Raw genomic sequence first — 2,702 nt, forward strand, 5'->3', positions numbered from 1 at the left:
TAGCATGACAATCTACCACTTGATAATTTACATTTTAATAGACCGTTATTTTATGATAGTCTTGAGTTCTAATTTAGTCATAAACAGCTTTTGCTTTGTGTGTGTAGAAACATTGATGCATATATACATGGTTCTAAACAACATTAGACGCTAGTCGGGTGGCGGGCTGAAGCCTAACACCTATGTAGACTACACGGATTTGTATTTTTTTAATAAATTTATTATATAATATATAAATAAGTGCATGTTTACGTAAAAAATAATACATGTTAAAAAAAATAAAATACAAAACATACAAAAATAAATATTTATTATAATATATAAGTATTGTATAAAGCTTAAGAGTTTGTTTGAAGATCATAATTTTCAAATTATTATTGGGCCATATTTTCTTTTAAAAAATTGAAGATGGGCCTGCTAAAAATCTTCAAGAAATTGCCACTAAACTTTTAATTTAAAACACATTATTAACCCAGTAAAGTTAGCCGCATCCACCCATTTTTCTCTTAATTCTCATATATCGTTTCTCTCTTCTGTCTCATTCTCTGTATAGATCAACGATCTCTCTCCCTCCCCCTCCATCCCTCTATAACAGATTGTTCTTTCTCCCTGCCTTCATATATCTTGTAGATTGTTCTCTCTCTTTGTCTCGGTCTCTCCCTCCCTCTTATTCACTCAAATTTCATTGGGAAATCTGAGGTTGTGACTTGGTGTGACCAAGGCGGAAGGCGACCAGAAAACGGCGGTTAGGAGAGAAGGCTAGAAAAAAGGATCGCTTTGACACTGCTTAGGCCACCTGGAGCGCATCGGTGGGCGCCTAACACCTCATTGCTTTTGTCCACCAATTAGCACCTAATCGGCACTACTGCCTATGCCGATTTTTAGAACAATGCACAAAAACAACACATTGAAACATTTCTGATTAAGCAAACCGATGAAGCTCGCATTAATTATCATACTTTATTGAGTGCCTCACTTGAGTGCACAAGATGGTTATTGGGACAAGATTTGCCTTTTTCATGGCCAAGATGAATCGTTAAAATCAAGCAATAGGGGTAATTATTTGGAGCTTACTTTCCAAGCATAATGAACAAGTTAGGAAGGTTGTGTTTGAGAATGCTCCCAAGAATCTTAAGTATAATTCTTCTGATTGAGAGATTGTTTGCCACAACAAATTTGAGTATGTCCAAGTTACAAAGACAAGGCTATGATGGAGCTAGTAATATTAGAAGTGAGTTAACTGGTCTTAAAACAAAGATTTTGAACAAATACCCTCAAGCATTTTATATTCATTGTTTTGCACACCAACTTCGACTAGCTCTTGTATTCGTGGCAAAGGAAAATGAGGATGTTGCCAATTTCCTCATTGATGCTAGTAGTTTGGTGAATCTTATTGGATCATCATGTAAGCGTCGTGATGCATTTAGAGAGAAACAACAAGAACAAATTCAGAAAGCTCTTGATCTTGGTCATCTTGAAACTGGAAAAGGGTTAAATCAAGAAAGTAGTCTCATGCGTCCATGTGATACATTGTGGAACCCTCATTATGGTACTATAGTTAGTATTATTGTTATGTTTGAAGCCGTGGTGGAGGTGGTTGAATGGATTAAAAGTCATCACAACCAAGATAATCTTGGTGAAGCAACTAGGTTATTCAAAGACATACAAACTTTTGATTTTGCGTTTCACCTTTTCTTGATGAGACGTATATTGGGAATTACAAATGAGTTATCACAAACATTGCAAAAGAAAGATCAAGATATTATGAATGTGATGGTGTGAGTGGAAGTATGCAAGCAAAGACTACAATCCTTGAGAGATGATGACTTTGGGGACTTGTTTCATGATGTAGAAAAGTATTGTAAGGAGCATGATATTATCATTCCTAACATGAAGGATTTGCATTTCGTACCTGGAAAATCAAGACGTAAAGCTCCAAAAATCATACACTTCCATTAATATCGTGTGGACCTCTATTTTCAAGTCCTTGATATGCAACTAAAGGAATTGAATGAGCGCTTCAACGAGGTAAACACCATGTTGCTTTTTTATATGGCATGTTTGAGTCTGATGAATAATTTTTCATCTTTTGACAAAGCAAAATTGTTCGTTTAGCCCAACTTTATCCTCAAGATTTTGATTGTATGGACCTCATAAATCTTCCAATTCAACTTGACAATTACATTCATGATATGAAGATGCATAGTGAGTTTTCATCATTGGGAGGAACTAGTGATCTTGCAAAAAACCGGGAGGTGTGAAAGCTATATATTAGTGTATAAGCTTCTTACATTGGCTTTGTTGTTACCGGTTGCAACCGATTCGGTGGAGAGAGCTTTTTTTGCTATGAAGATTGTAAAAACACCATTGCATGGTTGAGTGATAGCATGGTTGTCTACATTGAGAGATATGTATTTGCTTTTATTGATAATGAGCCTATCATGCGACGTTTTCATGACATGAAACTTTGCCGGCAATAATTGTAATTTGTTTATATTGATTAATTATGGAAGACATTACTATATAAAAAAAATTTAGTTGTTGCTATTTTTCTTTAACCTTGCACTCTTTTAAGTTCGTCCCTCCCCTTGAGAAATCCTGACTTCGCCACTAAATATATATATTGATATGCACATAACCGTTAGGGGGAGAAACTAGCTAGTGTACACAATACAAAGTCAAAATCTGGAAACCCTTGTTAA

General features: G+C 35.3%; 1 protein-coding gene across 1 annotated transcript; it reads left to right on the top strand.

Moving 5' to 3' along the window:
- The first annotated feature begins 1,182 nt into the window (after nucleotides 1-1,182).
- On the top strand, nucleotides 1,183-1,782 carry LOC103946219 (zinc finger MYM-type protein 1-like). The gene has a single exon (XM_048572687.1). The coding sequence runs from the start codon at nucleotides 1,183-1,185 to the stop codon at nucleotides 1,780-1,782; it is 600 nt and encodes a 199-aa protein (XP_048428644.1).
- Nucleotides 1,783-2,702: the final 920 nt, after the last annotated feature.

Source organism: the organism of the source record quoted next, unplaced genomic scaffold, assembly GCF_019419815.1.
Source record: "Pyrus x bretschneideri cultivar Hongxiangsu unplaced genomic scaffold, Pyrus_bretschneideri_v1 Contig62, whole genome shotgun sequence".
Classification (NCBI taxonomy): domain Eukaryota; kingdom Viridiplantae; phylum Streptophyta; class Magnoliopsida; order Rosales; family Rosaceae; genus Pyrus; species Pyrus x bretschneideri.